This window comes from Besnoitia besnoiti, chromosome I (genome assembly GCF_002563875.1).
Source record: "Besnoitia besnoiti strain Bb-Ger1 chromosome I, whole genome shotgun sequence".
In the NCBI taxonomy this organism is placed as follows: Eukaryota; Apicomplexa; class Conoidasida; order Eucoccidiorida; family Sarcocystidae; genus Besnoitia; species Besnoitia besnoiti.
This window is the reverse complement of record NC_042356.1, coordinates 5405010-5422125: the sequence shown is the minus strand read 5'-3', so window position 1 is coordinate 5422125 and position 17116 is coordinate 5405010. Positions and strand designations below refer to the sequence as shown.

Sequence of the window (17116 nt, the reverse complement as noted above, 5' to 3'; positions counted from 1 at the left end):
AGACGCGCGCTCATGTGCAATCGCAAGCGCGTGTGTCGACGCAAAACAGAAGTGATCGCGGAGCTATGCGCATGCACCGAATTCATGCGGATTCCATGCCTGTGGGCATTTCAGTTGTCACCGCGTGTTTGGCAGCGTCTATTGCTGAATTTGCTGGTAGCGGATTCGCCCAATGCCACAGCATCGCTGCGTCTCGGATTTCCCTCCGCTACTGCATCGGGGCTACTGCAGCCAGGCAGCACGGCAATCTGAAGTCACTTAGAGCCAGGGATTCGCTTGGAGAGATACAGTGATTAAGAGAACCGCCTACCCCGCCACAGACGTTAAAATGGAGCGACGCTGTGTCGTAGAACGAACTCACGCGTGCGACACTGTGCCCCTGGGGCCTCATGCGGGAGCCTCGAGGCAGGCACTTGACCTGGTATACTGGCGTCTGCGCGGATGTACAGCAGTCGTAGCAGAGGGCGATGCCGCGCACGCGCCTTTGAGAATTCAGAAACTCCGGTCTTCTGTACAACTTCTCCGGTGGTTTCGAAGAGCCACGCATGCTCAGTGACGCAAATGACTCCGTGCGACAGCTGTCCCCTAAAGAGTGGTAAGTTCTTTTTTCGGTCTCGGCAGGCGCGCGAGGTTTCTGCGGTTGAAACGCGCTCTTTTTTTATATTTTAAATTTAAACATTTTCAAAGTATTACAATTCCAAATAAGTAATTCTTCTATCTTAGTCCTTTAAAAAATGCTTCTTTTCATTCGTTCCTAGGAAAAAGCAACCACCTAAATTTTAGAAATTGCTAATTTTATGTAAAAAATATTTATTTTCAGCATTTTCTTGAATGTATAATAAAAATTGAAAATTGCAGGGCCGTGAGACTCAGCGAGCCGCCAAGCGCCGCAGGCCGCGCGGCGCACGCTGGCTTCACTGAACCCCGGGGTGCCGAGGGCGTGGCAGACTACGAGTTGATCTACGACCGTCGAGTCACTACAGATGACGGACAGCATTTCAGATACTCAGCTGCCGACGACATCTCTGAGTCGCAGAAGTTCTCTTGTCACACCCCGAGGAGACTGCAGACGCGTACGCGAAGCAGCGGGCGACCTTTCCTACGGGGTCTCCGTCGATCGATGTAAGCAAGTCGAGATAGAGGGAGAGAAAGGGCACATAAATCCTGCTATACAGAGAAGAGAGAGATGCCTGCCTTCACGCAGAGGGGCCTGGAAGACCGCGCTTGAAAAGGTGGGGTAGTCGGATCTGCGCGCGACGGCTTGTGAAGCGGCGTGTGCAGTGGCGCGCGCACGGCCACGGGGGTGGGAAATGACTGAAAAAAGCAAACTGAAGAGGATGTCGCCCCTTCAAAAGACAGCAGAGTTCCTCAGGGAAGCGAGTGAGGCGCTGGGGTCGCGCGCCGACGTCGCAGAGAGGGCTCTCCCTCAGGTGCAAGGTGATATTTTTTTGAAACTTTCTAGACAAAAAACTGTATTAAACGCAGCTGCCAGGCCAGGCACGGAGCGCCCGCAGTCCCGCATGTCTCGTGAAGCCGGAAGTTTCGCCTCTTATAAAGAGAGTTTGGCACGAAGGATAAAATCAAATGTGATCGTCTGCGAGTGCCGCAGCGCCTTCGCTGTCTCTTTCCCCCGAATCTAGCCTTGCTTTCCCGTCCCTCAGACGCCTCCCCGGCGCGTCACGTCTGTCTTCCCATGGTTGCCCTCCTCTACACTTCGCCTTCGTCGCCTTCATCCGCCAAGCGAACCCGCACAGCCCGCGGCGCGTTGTGCAGCGGATCCCAGGCGGCCTCGAACGTGACTGTCTGCCCGCAGCGGAGGAAGCGCGGCTCCGCGCATCGCGTCCCCTCGGCCTCTGACGGCGCCGCTCTCGAGGATCTCCTCCTCCCGATGGACGCACTGGAGGCTGACGAGGACGACGCAGCAGAGGCAGAAGCTGCGGAAGGTGCAGAACTCGACGAGGGGCGCAGATCCGCAGACGGCGAACAGAAGTCATCGCGGTGGATAAAAATGTGGGGGCCGCCGTCGTCGGGAGCTGCGGGCAAAGGGGCAGGAGGCGGAAGAGAGAAAGCGACCATGGGCACGCAGCAGGCGCGCGGCGCGCAGGCGCGCGGCGCGTAGGCGCGCGGGCGTAGAGGCCCGAAGGCCGCGACGCCGCACAAGAGGCTGCACAGGGCAGCCAACATAATCTGAAGCTGACTGGGGACTCGGTTCAGCGCACGTCCGTGTCGGTCGATTTAATCGGCCGCATGAGAAAAGGACGGTCACTCATGGGATGCACGCAGCGGGGTATTTATTCGGCATGCAGGCGGCACCACAGAGCGCGGGGCGTCTCGAAGCTAAATCGCGGCTCCACATACGCCAGCCACCCACCGGCGTGCGCGGGCGTCCCTCAAACATCCGTGCTAAACACAAAAACGACGACTCGACTGGGTGCCTGGTGCGAAGAACGAAGCCCGCAGTTCTCGCCTCCGCGGCGCGTGATGTCTCAGGCGTCCACACACCGGGTGGACTCGCACCCGGCAAACGCGGTCGCGTGCGTCTCTGGCGGCGAGCCTGACAGAGAGGAGAAAAGCACGCAGATTTTAGCCGTCTCCACACTCACCGATGAAGCCACAGATCCGGCGATGGTGAATCTTTACGACGACGCCGCGCTGTCGCGGATTTCTGGTGTCCCCAGAGACGACGAAGGCGGCGGCCTCGTCTTCGTTTCGGGCAACCGGATCTCTGCAGCGCCGCGGTTCGCCAGAAGAAGGCAGATCATCTGTTTTCGGAGGCTCTACTCGCCGGCCGGGAAACTCTCGGCGTCTGCTCTGGTCTCCTCTCGCTGACTCTCGCCAGACTTCCCCCGTGAGCGCTTCCCAGGAGAAATGCGGGTCAGCGGAGACGCCGAATGCCCCGGACGCAGAAGTTGAAGATGCGAAGGACGACGCGCCACGTGACGACGGAGAGGAAGGTGCGAAAGCGAGGAGATCCTCCTCTCGAGAAAGCCTCGCAGGCCGCGACGACAGAGAAGGGGGGTATGGCGGAAAGTCATCCCGAGGTGTCTGCAGCGCATGCGAGCCTGGCGCGGCGGCATGCAGCCTCTGTCCAGCCCAGATTTGCCGCAGGCGCTTCGTGATGTCGTCTGCATCCTTCCCAGACGACGCGAGATCTGGTGAAAGCGGAGAGCAGGCAGCCTCGGAGGGAGAAGGCTGCGAAGAAGAGAACGACGCGAGTGAGGAGGAAGAAGCGGAGAAGGGGGAAGTTGAAGTGCGGTGGGAATCCGAGACCCGAGCGTTGCAGCGCGCGCTGAAAGACGGCGAGGAGCTCTCTGGGGGAATCGGAGAAGAGGAGGCGGAGGATCGGCTCGAAGGCTCTCTTGGCGCTTCACTCCGCACAGCAGAGACGTGCCTTCTTCGCAGAAAGCGAGCAGAGGAAGAATGCAGGCACCGCACCGCGGAAGAAGATACAAAAAAAAGAGCCGAGGTGGGCGGAGAGGAAGGCACCGCCCGAAGCAAACACCTCCGCGGAAGAAAATGAAGAAGCTCCATCTCGATATCGAAGAACATCAACAGAAGCGGGCGCAGCAGGCGGATCTGAAGAGAAACCAAACTGATGATAGAATCGAACGAATACCGATAGCAGTGGCTAGGTTTTATGCAGGTTTGCATGTGGTATGTGAGCACATGCATCTACATCTTCGAATCTTCAGTTTCAACTTGGCGTGTTTTCGTTCTCCCGGTTTCCACACTAGTGTATGTACAGCTGTTCTCAGCTTCTTCCAGGGTACAAGCCTCAGTCAGATCCTTCGCCGGCAGCTCGTTTCGAAAGGGCACAACAAACGAAGGAGAGTGGGAGGCACAGACCAAGCACGCCGCACAAACGGAATGAAAAAGAACGCAAGCGGAAGTGAAGAAGGATTGAAAATGGGAGCACATAAAAGCCAAGGCGGACCACGAGGCAAATACAGCTGGCGCGCTTGCCTGCCGCAAGGAGGGGGCGCCCTCTGTCGGCGCTACGAACGCGCAGGGAGACGGGAGAGGTAGACGAAGACCTACGGAAGAAAGGAAAGCGGCAATATGGGACGAATAAAAAGAATGAGATGCTCTACCGCGTTCCTCTCTCTCGTCTTGAGTAGTTGAAGGCGAACGCGTGCGAGTGCAACATTCTCACGCGGAGTAGCTGTGCGCAGGATGTTCTGCGCATGCGCCAAAAAGCCCTCATATTCGAAGGCCACGACGTATCCTATCCTGCTTTGAAGCGACATCGATGTCTCCGTTAATCTCTCGGAAACTGTACGCCTCACTGGCTTTCTCTGTTGTCAACTTTTTTTTCATCCTTTATCGCCGAATTCTTTCCGCTAGCGCATGCGCAGAGACACAGAGTTGTGCGCCCAGGGGCAAGGTCAAAATCGCGACGCGTGGGGCGCACCGGCTGACCGCGCAGCTCTTCGCAGAGTTCCTCGCAGTTTTAGCGTGTTCAGGCAGGGAGTACCGTTCCACTCAGGTAATCCGCAGATATGAGCGTACAGCCTCTGTTTTGGCAGCAGGTCTGTTGCACGCGCGAGGGGCGCATCGCGCGGAGACGAGTCACTTCAGTTTCGCTGTCTCTTGGTTGAGACAGCTGCAATTCGCTGCGTGTGCGTGGCTCTGTACGCCGCGGATACTTTAGTGACAACGTTGACGCCGCTTCCTAAAGCTCGTTCATCAGCGGAAGCAGCAGCAAACACGTCCTGATCGCCAAAATCATTAGCTCGATCCCCGCAAATTTAGCACTGGCGCCCAGCCGCGACAGCCTGACATGCGCCTCCGACACCCATAGTCTGAGGTCAAATGCTTCCAAAACCCTCTTTCCTTCTCAACACTTCGTGTCCAACCTGCTTCGTCTCACGCAAGTGCCCACGTTATCTCTTGGTCGCCTGGGGGGATCACCTGAGAGGGACGTGCGGCGCCACGTATGAGCGGGGCGACGCGGTCATTTTTAACGTTCCGCTCGCCTCGTTTGACTCGCCCGCCGCGCCACATGCCGGCTCGGTGGCCGCTGCGAAAAGAGCGGAGCTATCTTCATGCTGCAGTGCAACTAGAAGTTTTAGAGAGACGCGCGTGTGTACTGAATGCATCTGTCTTGATGGCGTTCGCTCAATCGTAGCATCCAGGTCGCTTGTCCTGCATCGCCTACGGCCAGTCAGAGATGCTCAAGCGGCGTCCGCGCCACCTGACGCACACCGAGGGAGGCGCGGAGCAGGCACGAGTCTGTGTTGTGCGGTGGCGAGTCGTGCGCACCCCCACCACCGCCCCTCCCCCACTCCTTGCACAGGACGCGGCCTCACCCAGAGATACCCAACCGAGCAGCTAGTCCTCACCGAACTGCTCGCGTGTGTGCGCCGTTTTCTGAGACATCTCTCGACATGCAGCCGCTTCATTCGCATCCGACCTGCCGTGTATTGAACAGCAGCCCCTGAGGAAGCCTCAGTCTCACATCGTTTGACCATGGAATATACGTGTCGGCTCTCGGGCACGGTCAGTTGCCGTCCAGCCGGCGCGCATCGAAGCCCACACCGGCTCCAGAGGCGACCCGCTGCAGACTCCTCTATCATCTTCTATCTGCCTCCCTTCGCGAGAGGCACACAACGGCGTTATCTTTCGTGTTTGCGCTGAAGAGTGTTCGCTGACACGTCGTGTGCGTGCATTCGATGAACCGCAGTGTGGTCCTGTGAGGCGCCTCCGGTTGACTCAAATACAGTCAGGATTGTCTGTCGAGCGAGGCGCCTCTCCCTCGTCATCGCTGTTTGGATTCTCAGCTTCCTCGCCCTTCAAATTCCGTACTCCCAATGCACACACGTCGCCAGACGAAAATACATGTTGTAAGCCTCTTACTCATAGACTATCGCAAGTAGCACTGCGGGAACACGCGAGCGTTTTGCGCCTACCTCTCTCCCGCTGACAAATGCAGGTAATGCTCGCCTGTAGCTTTTTTCCTCATTCCCTCTCTGTCATGTGTCGCGCCTGGTCGCCGCTCTTGACTCCATTCCCTTCCAGTCTGATTTATGTCCCCCGTCCTTTTTGCCGAACTTCCCTTCTCCAGTCGCCGCTCTTGACTCCATTCCCTTCCAGTCTGATTTATGTCCCCCGTCCTTTTTGCCGAACTTCCCTTCTCCAGTCGCCGCTCCCCACCTTCCCTGCATTTGAGTCTCCACCCGATTCCCCTTTCCGCGTATCTGCCTCCCTCCTTGCCTCTCTCTCTCGTGCACACAGAAACACGCACTTACGAGATTTGGCGCGCCTCGAGGCCTTCTTCCTGCAGCATGGCCCTGAGCATCGCCGAGGACAACCCCGTACCAACGAAGAGAAACCTATTCACAACGGTGTGCGCGTCTTCCGCGTCCTTGTTTTCTCTCGTTGTCTCTAATTCGTCTTCATGTCCGCTGCCCCCCCCTGCAGCCTCGGGGCTGGCGGCTGGGCAAGTGTGTGTGTGTGACCCGCGGCAGCAGGGGGAATGTGCACATGCCGGTTCGCCTTTCGTCCTTGATCCGTCGGCGCCTTCCTCGACGTGCCTAGCTTTCTCGTCCGCGTCTTTCGCAGCCCTGTTTGCCACAAGGCTTGCCAGGCATTTGCCGTCCCGAACTGGACTGATCTCAAAGACACGCCCCACGCCCTGCAGTTCAAAAACGCCCCAGGGCGCAGCATCGCCTCCGCGCCTCTTTCGCGCCGCGTCGCGCCCGAGGTCTCCTCTCTCTTGGCGAGGCTCCTCTTCATCTTTATCCTCTTCGTCCAGCCACGCAACGAAGAGCGCTTTGCACCGGTAGACAACAGTCTCCTGCGGCGCGAGAACTGTCGACGGGAAGAAAGAAGAAAGCGCCGATGGGACAGCACTCTGAGACTGCCCTCCCTCGTCTGACCACAGGAGACTGCTGAGGAGACGCTCCAGACGACGGACGGAGAACAACTTGTACGTCGAGCCTAGGGGCGTATCGACCGCCACCCTCCGATCTGCGTGGTCCGCCTGCGGTGTGTGAGCGTTCTCGCTGCGGCGCGTTTTCGGTAAAGAGGAATAAAGCGAAATGTAGTGACTGCTGATGCCCCATGCGTTCGCCGTTCCATGCTCCCTTCCCCCCTCACCACCGGGTCGACTCGACGCATCGCCTTCTTCTTTTGCCTGCGCTTGCCTCCCCTGATCCTGCGTCTCCGTCCCTCGAAGCCGCAGGCCGTGATCGCCGGAGTCGGAGGCCTCTCGCGTCCTCCAGTCGCACCGCCGTCTTGAGCCTCTAGTTCCCTCTCGCGTGTCGCCATTGCGTCCCCCGTCGCGGGCCTGCGCCTGAGTCGAATCGTCCTCTCCCTCTCCCACGCAGCTGCGTTGAGTCAGTCTCATCTGTCGCGAGGCCGAGCCGCGCTCGTAGGCCTTCAGGTGCAGAATCTCGCTCACGCCTATCTGCGGAGACCTCTCAGCCCCGGCAGCGTCTCTCAGGCTTACACAGGTGCGCGACGCGAGAGGGTTCAGAATGCGCAAGGCGTCCAGCGTCTCCTCCATCTGCGACGCAGAGGCGACGTCGCGCTTCGTGATGACCAGCTTGTCCGCGCACACGATTTGCTTGATCCACAGATCGCGGAAGAAAGACGAGGGCGGCGCAAGAGAAGGAGGCGCCGTAGGCGACAGAGAGGAAGCCGGAGGCGCTCCACCCCTCGAGTCGCCGGGAGGCGATCGGGTCTCGGTGGGGGCGTTCTCTTGAGAACCTTGGCGAAACTGGAGGAGGCGCTGTGGCAAGTTGGTCGGATCCACGAGGGTCACGAGGCCGTCGAGATGCATGCGGTCCTGTAGAGGCTCATCAAGCCAGAAGGCCTCCACGAGTTGCTGAGGCGTCGCGACGCCGCTCGCCTCCACGACGATGTAGTCAAACGTGTCGGGGTACTTGGCCAGAAGGGCCTCCAGCGTCTTAATGAGCTCGTCTTTGATGCTGCAGCAGATGCAGCCATTTGGCAACTGGTAAACCGTCTCGGGCAGTAGCCCGTCGGCGTCATCCGCTCCCCCCACCGCCTCGTCGCCTCCCAATGCGGGAGGGCCGTCGGTTGAGGGCGGTGTGCGGGGCGGTGACCCGGAGGGGGGGGGCGGCGTCTTCTGGAGGGCAACACGCAGAGGCGCCTCCACGCCGCCCTGAATGGAGAACTCGTTTTGAATGGCTAGAATGCGCAGAGTGTGCGGAATGACGCCCGAAAGGAGGGCGCGCAGAAGGGTCGTTTTGCCTGCTCCCAAAAGACCCGACACAATCGTCACGGGCACTGAACCCGCACGCGAAGAGGACGACGCAGACGCGGAAGGAGACCGGGGAGACGAAAGCGGAGGCAAACCCGATGGCGGCTGGTGCAGCAGAAGCGGCGGCGCGTCTTCTTCGTCTGAAGAGAGGGAGGGAGATAGGGGGGACACAGAAGGAGGAGACGAGCGCGCCCCCGCTCCTGTGTCCCTTCCGTGGTTGCCAGCAACCGTCCCTTCTTCGTCTCGGACCGCCATCGCGCCCACACAGCGGTTTACAGCCTCCGAGGCTCTCTCTCTCTTGTGACCCCTGCGCTGTTGGGGCCGGTCATCTTCTCTTCCGCCCTCTCCTCCTGCCCGCCTCCTCCCTCGAGCTTTGCCTGCCTGGGCTGCTGGCTGCGTCAACGACTTCTTGGTTTGTTTACTGGGTTTTTCGGCTCGCCTCAGACGTGTAGGCGGTCGGTGTTACCTCCTTCAGAACCGGTGACTGGTTGGACTTTCGATTCTATCTTATCCGTCGTCTCCTGTGAGAGACTAGCGGCCGTCGCCGAGGCGTCACGACAGCGTCGCGCGTGGGACTGAGGGGCGGGTGGATGGTGTGGTTGAGGCGCAGGAGGAGAGAGAGCGGGCAGCACGCAGCAGGGCACGAATGAGAAATCCGACAAAACCCGCCGATAGTGCGCAGCTGAAGCTCGTGGCGGGAGTGCAATGCGTGGGTGTGCGTTGATTTGTGCTCTTCCGCGAGGCAGGGGGGGCCGGGAGGAGACAGACCTGCGAGGCAGGCGCGGCGTCGTCGTTTCTCTAGTCTGGCACGGAAGGAACCAAAGCGACACCCTGTCCACAAAGCTGAAGAGTAGGGTGCCGCTGCGGGAGAAGAAGATCGAGTCACTCAGAAAAGTGGGAAAAAACTTGCATGTCTGTGGCTTCAAAAGAGTGAAAGGCAGACAGCGTTGCGCGGCGCGCACAGTCGCGTCGTCTCAACTGCGCGCATAAACTCCGCTAGACCACGGCAGAATCGCGATCCTCCGGCTCATGTTGGCACTTAATATTCTTCGTGAAGGAAGCACGTGAAGTCCCGGCGAAGCATGTTTTAAGCAGAACCGGAATACGACTTTTTTCTGCCAATCTCTGCCTAGGAAGCTGCCAGCAAGCCGCGCAACTGTGTGGCGAGACCGCGCGAGTCGCGCACTGTGGAGTCGATCTTGGATTTACCCAGGGCCCGGGAGACGGCAGAAAATCTCGACCACACCGGCGGATTCTATACTGAGTTGCAGCCCCTCTCTGCGAGTCTTATAATAGCTTCCCCTTCGCCGTTCTCGCTCGTGTCTCAGATACTCTCCCAAAGAGGGCGGTGCGCTGGTGCTAAGGTAGGTTTGCGCGTGAGTGGCTCCCCCGCAATAATTCGAACGGACAACGAACGTTCGAGTGTCTCTCGCCTCTGTGTCCCGACCCCTGCGGCCTCGGTTGCAGCTTCTCCCAGGTGAGGTCTTTGGTGGGCGACAACGGCAGCTGCCTCATATGTGCAGATTCTGCGAGAGCTTTCTTGTACCCGCCTGGCGAGCAAGCTTACGGGACTCTAGCAGTGAGAACGGGATTAACACCGCGCACGAGTAGGCAGATCCGCGCTTTACAACTCCCAAATGAGGATCCTCGAACAGCACTCGAGCGCGAGCCTCGCGCCTCCGCCAAGGCTCCGGTCTGTCGTTACGAAAGCAGCGCGTCTGCGGTTACGGACAGCGCCAGTTAGCGCAGATATCCATGATGTAGACATGCAGTTAAGTTGCCGTAGTGACGTATTTTTCGTTTCTGAAGCCTCACGCATTACCCTACGCAAGGCCTAACCCCTAATGACAACAGAGCACGGGATTAAGGAGGCGCTTTGCCTACTGCTGCCCCTGCACCAAGTGGAAACCTCCCTAAAATTGTTTTCATGTCCGCCCCGAGAAGTTGAAAAGAATCGACGTCGCATCCGCTTCGAATATGTATACAGCCCACCACTCGCTGGGTTAACAGACCACATGTACGATCGCCCCAAGGAAACGCCTGCACCAAAAGCAAATAATGGTACCTGGCAGCGGCACGCGAACAGAAAAAGGATGGGAAGAAGGAAAAAGGCCACGCGAAGGAGCTCATTGTGGCTCTGTCGAGGGTGATGCGTGCGAGGAAGCCGGTGCCCGACGGGGTACCGCAGAAGGGCTAACACACGTCCCGCATCCTACCCCCACGCCCGTAAACTGTTTAGAAATCACCGCATGTTGAAGCTGGGAACAAGGTCAAATCTCTCAGCTCTGTAGCTCGACACGTTTCTGGCTACGCAGGCGGGGCACGTGTTGTGAGCCACCTGTCTATATGAGTGTCTATTTTCCAGTGGACGATGGAGCGGCAACGGATGGAAACGGCGGTCCTCCCAGGCTGTTTTTTCACGTCAGAGTGGCCTCCATGTTTCTCTCTCTCCTCTTTTCTGCGACCGCAGTGGCCGTTATTCTTGCGCGCCCGCTCTTTGGGTTTCCTTGATGCAGTAAAGAGATTCACGCTTTCGAACGGAGAGCGCGAAATAGTTGGAGGGCTTTGCGTTTTGGCGGACACCAGCTGTTCGAGGTCCTCCCATTGCTCTCTGCTCTTTCCTTCCGTGTGTTCAAGTGCACGTGCCACCGTATTTTTGATTGTCTGCGTCACTGGTCCGTTCGTGCCGGCTCCAGTAGGCTAGCAAGGCGACTATGAACCAGGAACGCAGGCCAGCCCCCTTACTTGTGATGAGAAGGGAGTCCAGCCCTTCGCTGCGTCGTCCTGTCCATAGCATGAGTGAATAATCTAGATGGTGATACGCAAGTGGGTGTAAATATATGGATTTGGGTGGAAGGCTAGGCGCCTAGGCATGTGACTCTGCGAGCGTGTGCGTTTGTTCGTTGCTCGTGTCCATGGCGCAGAGGGCGTGACCGTCTTCCGGTTTATGCGCAAAATTTTTCCTCGCTTGTACGATGCCTGAGCCCCCAATCGCCGAAGCACCACAGTGCGGCCGACTATGCAGTTATTATCTGGCACAAGGGTATGGCAGTTTCTTAAGTTATTTGCAGCTCGTACCTGTTTGCATCGGCACACGGACATTCGTCTAGGTGAAAGATCGTAAAAACGCACGTCGTCGTTGCTCCGTTAGCAAGGCCGGCCGCTTCTTTTCTCTGCTGTGAAGGTGAGAAACACATTTTCACTTGTCGTGTGCTTGTACGTGCGCGCACTGGCCTCTCTGTGTCTGAGTCGTCTGTCCCTATTCTTGCGTCGCTCCTCGATTCGCTCACACGACGACTTCAGAGAGAACTGAAGAAGCTATATATTGACGGAGTAAAAAGGCACATGTCGCGGCTGCCGACGCCTTCGCCTCCTTCCTCCCCTTCATTTAACTCGTCCTCTGAATCTTTCAGTTTCTCTTCCGCTTCTGACTCGTCGAGTTCCAGTTACGCATTACAAATAAATCCTTCCCCCCATGTCATAACAGTGTCGCCTCCTCGCGCTGCATCCTCCGAATACCCCCTTTCGCTTCCGTACCTCGTTCACCTTCTGCTCTCCGTTTTCTTCGTCGTCTCCCCTTGGATACGCCGCTGCGTGGTGGCTAGTTCACCCGTATATCGTCCTGTTGGACGCGGGTTGCAGAAGCAATTCCCAGCAAGACGTCAGGCTATGGCAGCTAATAGGGGAGGACAGGCACCTCCGCGACACGAGAGCACGAAGCGCAGAGTGGAAAGGGGCGAGCCCAGTGCCAAGCGCAAGGCCGCGAGACAATGACGAGACTCAAATGTCTCGTTGTCAACGGCGAACTGGTAAGGTCCAGTTCGCCGTTAACAACCCAGAATATTCCCCTGTTTCATGTCTGGGCTCCGTTGGTCCGAACACACATGCACACCTTAGTCTCTCTGTCGGCCGGTGCTTTGCGCGCACCACCCGTCGGAAACTCCTCCGCATCCTGTGTTACATACTGTCGACAGGCCTGCACGGCGACTGTGACATGGAGTCTAGCTTCATTTTTTATCAAGAAAGTCCCATTCAGGTGCGATATGAAGCGGAGATACAAACCGGTTTACTGATATGGAGTTATCTGGGTTAGATGATTCAATCAAACCAAAAGCCGTTTGTAAACCAATCGATTAATATGGTAGATGGGGAACAGACTGTCTCCAGACGTTCTTAGCCCAGCTCACGTATTACATCTGACGGTGAAGTAGCGTTCCTAACTGAATCTTGTTCAGTAACAAGAGAGTAATGAGCCTACATGGAGGTGCTGATACAATCCGAAGATTAGAACTCCCAATATTATCTGACCTGTTATCCCCGGCGTACCTTACGACCGTTATATGATTTAGAGATAGAATGTAGTGTGTATCAGTATTCACATGGTTTCTACAAAGTCTAGATATAAAATGGTGCAGCGTGAGAGGACTTCAGTTATTGGGCCGCTGTTCGCTACAGCACCCCTTTCCCGAACTCCCAGGTTCGCCGTTTTTCCCATTCCTCTCTTGCACGCCATCACGACTAGCCTCCTCTTCTCTACCTCCCGAGTCTAACACTGGACTGCTTAAGACATCTAAAAGTGTTGGATTTCAATATCACGATAATCATGTTTGCTTGGAAGCTGTAGTCATTATAACAATTGATTTAGTATAAGCATAGAGGCAATCCGGTAGTAAGATATACGATAGTAGCTAATCTACCATATAAGATATAAGTCGCTTGTGGAATAGCACTACCAATAGTAATCAAGAAGATCATACTGTATACTCAAATAATTACTCATCCACTGACTACATTTCGAGTCATAAAATGTTGTATCAACATTCGGGTATTCAAAGCTCGAATATCAGATACACGAGCTAGGTTAGTGAGAGAGGACGTAAATACTAACCAACCACAGGTTTTGGATGATATCACCGTTAACAACGCATAATATGCTAAATAGGGCGCCTGCCGCTTGCAACACTCTTACACAAGGAAGAGGGCGTCAGCTGTCAACCATGTAAACTGTATGCCGTCACCTCGAATGCTGAAGAGGGGATCCCCACACGTGGGTGTGAGGAGGAAATGCGGAACCGGAGCTTTTCTGGTCAAATAATCAATGTCTCTGCAAACCCGCCCACTGCGTGCTCGCGGGCCGCACCACGGAGGGGAATATAAGGATAGCCCGGCGATTTCGTATGCTGAGGGAGAGACGGAACGTTGATGCGCACTCGTACACGACGCTATGCAGACGGACGGCTAGTTTCGGAAGCGTATGCAAACACTAATGTGATATATGTACATAGTAGGTCGATAGAGGAGCGACTGGTCTGCGAAATTCCCCTGGTATTGGCCCTCCTGCAGCCGTTACGCGGAAACTGGCAATCTCATTACGCATATGCTTGTCGGGGAAGCCTTGATCACTAAACTCTTCAGGAATATCGGCGGCTCCTCAGTAAACATCTCACCGCACTTCGGTGCTCACGCGCGTGCGTGTGGCTATATTGCGAAGGTAAGATGAGAAAGTTTCCCCAGGATGTCCTGGCGAGTGGCAGCACGACGGGTGTGACGGTCTAGTAGGCACGCTTTAGTGGTAGAACGTTCAGCTCATGCGACAGATACATGTAGTGCTTTGCCTGCGGTGTTTGCTCTGGGTGACGGCGCGCAACTACTACTGCCTTGCACCAGAATTCACAAATTGGTTGCGCGTCCCCGGCGCCTTCGATTCTTCTCTTCCTGCTGTCGCTCGCGGTGAAGGATCGTTCCTTTCATTCCCCACCCGCGGTTGACAGGCACCCTTCTTGGCGCCCCTCGAAGTGGAGAGAACAAGTCAGCCTCGACCTGCTTTCTTCATTTTCGCCTGAGTCCCTGCTTGCGTTACAGACAAGGCGAAGCAGCCCTTGGTCTTCCTCGCTCGCCTTCTGTTGCATTTTCACCACCGTCACTATCTCCGTAGCTGAGCAGCAGGCACTCCTGTGTCTATGGAAATAGGCAGGAGAAAACACTGGAGGGGAGGCAGTTACGTGAAAAATGTGAATGCAGAGGACCTAGAGTAAGGCACAAAGCAGAAGGCGTACACGAGACAGTAGAAGCGCGGATCCCCGGCACTAGGGAAGGGTAAGGTAGAAGAAAACCGGGAACAACAACAATTCGACTCTCGCCTCCTGCATCAGACACATCCACGATTTGTGCTATCAGAGAGCGCCCGCGAGAGGGAGCGGGAGGAGGCAACCACAGTGCGAGAGGTGATTGATGACACACAGCAGAGTCAGTGTGCACGGTTGCTCAGCGAGGCCGGACGAAGAAGCGCCACGATCACTTCAAGCGAGGAGCAAGGCTATGATAGGGGCTAACGCCACTACGACGGAACCGCGGTACGCGGCGGGCGTCCGCTGGGCAGCAGAGGCTAGATGCAGCGTTGCAAAGACGGCTAGTCGACGGCAGGAAGGTCAAGCGTGAATGGGGCAGCACAGGACACATAAATCCTGTAGCTGCAGGAACAGCATGTGCGACGCCACTCCGTGGAAAAGATGATCCTACTTCGCATGCGGGACTGCACTGGCTAGTGAAGGGGTCCACGGAATATGTCCCCGGCTGCGCGATGAACGTGGTCACGGACGAAACGGCTGTGTGCATTTATGTGTTGTGTGTCACTGTCTTTTACCATCCCGTTGTCGAGGCGTTCGAAGCTGCTCGTGCAGATAGGTACGTGCCGGCATCACAGAAGTGTTTTCTTACGCATCGAGTCTTTACCTTAGAACGATGTGCTGTTGGTTGATTGCTACCAACGTGGTGCGTGTCTGCGGCTACATTTCATTAATCACATGGGGTTTGCATGGTCTCGTAGGCTCCATTGCTCAATGTGAACGTCGAGTCGCAATTACTCCCCGTCTGTTTCCTGCTCGTTTCCTTTCATATCTGTGTGTGTGTGTGTGTGTGTTTGGCTGCTTCTATAAAGGTGGTAACTGTGTTCCTTACATTTCCGTTTCGGGAACGGGACGAACTGCTTTGGCAGCACGGTGGAGAGCATTTAGCTCCAGGGGCCGCCTACTGGTCTCAGCTGTTTGGACATGAGTCCAGTCTCATAAGAATCCATTCTTACCGTGTTTCCCCCGGAGTCCCACTGGATCCAAGAGATGCTTACGGCATTGGGGCTGGTAGAGGGCCGGCTTGCCGAGGAAGCACCGCGGGACTTGGCGGACGCATGTGACAGGCAAACTCAAGTCTGCCTACGGTGGAGGCTACGCCGATTGCCACCAGCCCTAGTCCTTCCGCATCATTAAAGTCCGGTGCACGACGGGGCAAAGTAGCTCCACCGGCTTCCGCAGTGCGCTCTTAGTGTAGGTGTGAGACTGCATCCCCGGCCCACCCGTCGCCCTGCCTCGACACTCACCGGCTGGTAATCCCCCGACGCCCTCCGCCGCCACCCGCCCCCCCCAGCCCACTTGCGCCTTTGCGTCGTACCAGGGGGAAATTACCACTCTGTGAACGGAATTCCTCACAGTTCCCGCCCGACAAAACAGGACGGGACTGCGTCTTTTGTTAGGCAGCAGAAACCCTGTGGCTGCAGACACGGCTGTCTGAATTGTGCTGGGAAGCGCCCGCCAGGTCACTGTCCTGCTTTTTACCCCTGCTTTCTCCGTAGACCGCTTCAGGCCTACAAAGCATCCCCAGTCCACCGCCACTCCTGTCCTCCCCTGGAGGAAAGAGCCCAGAGGGACACGGCGCGCCTGTCTGACGGCGGGAGGCGCCGCGCAGACGTGACCCGCGCACCTGTGTCGGTGATACTTTGTCAGTTCGTGCTTTGCGTGGTGTGCAGATGGATATCTGACGCATGCACCCACTGGTCGTTGCTGTACTTTTCCGTCGTGGCTCTTTTTTTCATGGCACTATTTGTCGGTTTAGTCCTTCGGTTTTTCGTTGCTTCAAAATGGCGACTGTAAAGCCAGTCACTGTTTTGTTCTTGTCGGTAGCCATCCTGCCGACTACGGCGTTCGCTGTGGAGCCGTCCGCTGCTGACAGGCTCCGTAGTATTGAGAACGAGGCATCTGCGGTATTATCTGGTGGTCTGCCAAGCACCGCCGCAGAGTCTGATGTTCCAGATCCCGAGGTATACGAAGATAATCCCACATTCATTGCGCTGCGATCCATTGAAGAACCGATGACCAACGTTCGTCCCCGAACCAAACCGGCGCAGAAGAAGAAGATCTTCGATATGGCTCTGGGTGCAGCCCTGTATCTTCTTCTTGCCTTTGGAGGGGTCTTTGCTCTTCACAACATGAATAGGCAGGCACCTGCGGTGTCTCGCGCAGCGCCTGCTGCAACGCTCGAGGCGCTGGAGGAGTCTTTCTCAGCGCCTGAGGAATCTGGCGACATGCCGGAGGAGTCTCCCGCAGCTCCTGAGGAGTCTCTTGAAGCGCCTGCTGCAACGCGCGAGGCGCTGGAGGAGTCTTTCTCAGCGCCTGAGGAATCTGGCGACATGCCGGAGGAGTTTCCCGCAGCTCCTGAGGAGTCTCCTGAAGCGCCTGCGGCAGCGCCCGAGGCGCCTCTGGAGGACTTTGGTGACTTTCGTTTAACCACGGAGGTGACGATGTACGTCTAGGCTGCAGCGAAAAGCGCCTGCGCCGGCGCGTATCCCCTACCCTCTGCGGAGTCGGAGGCTAGTGTGGACGACGCAGCCAAACTTGTGTACCCAGCTCGAGGCGCAGCGCAGACTTATTCAAAAGTCCGAGAATGCGTATTGATGTCCATCTTGACTCGGATTTCGAAATGCGGTGACACGATGGAGCTGAACCGGAGGATGTGCTTCACGTTGGTTTTAGCCGCGCCAGACCTGTTTCACGTCCCAATTGGACGTATTTTTTTGCCATGTCATTCAGTACGTATGGACTTCCACACCAGTCGCGGGAT

The 17116-nt window shown here is 56.7% G+C and overlaps 4 protein-coding genes across 4 annotated transcripts; 2 read left to right on the top strand and 2 right to left on the bottom strand.

Annotated features, from left to right (window-relative positions):
- Positions 1–545: 545 nt before the first annotated feature.
- On the top strand, positions 546–2119 carry BESB_007750 (uncharacterized protein; the record flags this gene model as incomplete). Its single annotated transcript, XM_029359529.1, has 3 exons — positions 546–595; positions 859–1073; positions 1662–2119. The coding sequence occupies 3 exons, from the start codon at positions 546–548 to the stop codon at positions 2117–2119; spliced, it is 723 nt and encodes a 240-aa protein (XP_029222442.1).
- A 464-nt stretch (positions 2120–2583) lies between these two features.
- BESB_007740 (zinc finger, C3HC4 type (RING finger) domain-containing protein) lies at positions 2584–3531 on the bottom strand (the record flags this gene model as incomplete). Its single annotated transcript, XM_029359528.1, has 1 exon — positions 2584–3531. One exon carries the CDS (start codon positions 3529–3531, stop codon positions 2584–2586), a length of 948 nt encoding a protein of 315 aa, XP_029222441.1.
- Positions 3532–6244: 2713 nt separating this feature from the next.
- On the bottom strand, positions 6245–8482 carry BESB_007730 (CobW/P47K family protein; the record flags this gene model as incomplete). Its single annotated transcript, XM_029359527.1, has 1 exon — positions 6245–8482. The coding sequence occupies one exon, from the start codon at positions 8480–8482 to the stop codon at positions 6245–6247; it is 2238 nt and encodes a 745-aa protein (XP_029222440.1).
- Positions 8483–16136: 7654 nt separating this feature from the next.
- On the top strand, positions 16137–16808 carry BESB_007720 (dense granule protein GRA11; the record flags this gene model as incomplete). The annotated part of the gene is made up of 1 exon (XM_029359526.1): positions 16137–16808. One exon carries the CDS (start codon positions 16137–16139, stop codon positions 16806–16808), a length of 672 nt encoding a protein of 223 aa, XP_029222439.1.
- Positions 16809–17116: the final 308 nt, after the last annotated feature.